The 1,154-nt window shown below is 48.9% G+C and overlaps 1 protein-coding gene across 1 annotated transcript in view; it reads left to right on the top strand.

The window, feature by feature from the left end:
- The window catches only part of Snx9 (sorting nexin 9), an 81,064-nt gene that overhangs the window by 76,031 nt on the left and 3,879 nt on the right, over positions 1 to 1,154 (top strand). The window contains exon 17 of the mRNA XM_021221072.2: positions 826 to 917. Within this exon, the coding sequence (XP_021076731.1) occupies positions 826 to 917 (92 nt within the window). The remainder of the gene's footprint in view (positions 1 to 825; positions 918 to 1,154) is intronic.

Below are 1,154 nucleotides of genomic sequence, written 5' to 3' on the forward strand. Positions count from 1 at the left end.
GCGCAATTGAATTGGAGCAGATGTTGTGTTCCACTCACCAGTGATCCTAAGATCGTGTGGGCAGTCCTCTAGGGACCGTGGAGGTGTCCACCCACTCCGCGCCCTAGGTGATCTGGTGCTGGTACAGACCGGAAGGGGCTTGTCGTTAACAGCCTTTAATATCACACTGTTGTATTAAATTCCAAAGTTCAGAGCTGGTGGGATGCTCAGTGGTTAAGAACACTGGCTGCTCTTCCAGAGATCCTGAGTTCAATTCCTAGCAACCTCATGGTGGCTCACAACCATCTGTAAAGGAATCTGATGCATTCTTCTGGCATGCAGGTGTGCATGCAGACAGAGCACTTCTACAATTTTAAAAAATGCATAAATTAGTACATTTTAAATTCCAACAGTTCAGCTTCCAGAGGTCTGTGAACTCTGTGCTCTGGGACCATGGAATCTAAAGGAGGCTTGTGGGTATCAGACATAATTTAGTTAGTGGAAAGAAAACAGCTGATTTCTAGAGGTGTGCATGTGTCAGAGAGACGAGAGCAGCGATGGCCGTCTGTGTCTAATGAAGGCTGGCAGACATGTGCCTGGGCAGACTGGGCTGTCAGTGGAATTCAGCATGCTAGTCAGTGACAGCTGTCCATTACTAGACAGTGGCACTTGCTGCAGGGTCAGCCTGTGTTTCTAGGCTCTCGGTAGACTTGGGCTGAGAACTGGCACCTCTTAGAAGCAGCCAGATGAAGTCCCGCTGATAACAAGTCTTAGGCAATCAGAGAAGTGTCGTGTTGTTATTCCAAGTCTTGCTGGGAACTAATCCCTGTGATCATTTTGTTATAGCGGAGATGAATCACTTTCACAGTAACCGGATCTACGATTACAACAGCGTCATCCGCCTCTACCTGGAGCAGCAAGTGCAGTTCTATGAAACAGTAAGTGTCCCCTCCCAAGGCCCACCCCATGCACATGTGTGAGGGGAGGGGCTTCATGCCTAGAGCCCTTGACTAGATAGTTTCATGGTCAGTTTCATGCCTAGTGCCCCTGACTAGATAGAGCTGGTCAGTTATAACCTTTACCCTGAGTGATAAACCGAGGGGTGGTAAACCGAGGAGGGTAAACCGAGGGGACGTTTTGAACAGGGTTGGGGTTGGTCAGTTATAACCTCCCCC

This window comes from Mus pahari, chromosome 21 (genome assembly GCF_900095145.1).
Source record: "Mus pahari chromosome 21, PAHARI_EIJ_v1.1, whole genome shotgun sequence".
Classification (NCBI taxonomy): domain Eukaryota; kingdom Metazoa; phylum Chordata; class Mammalia; order Rodentia; family Muridae; genus Mus; species Mus pahari.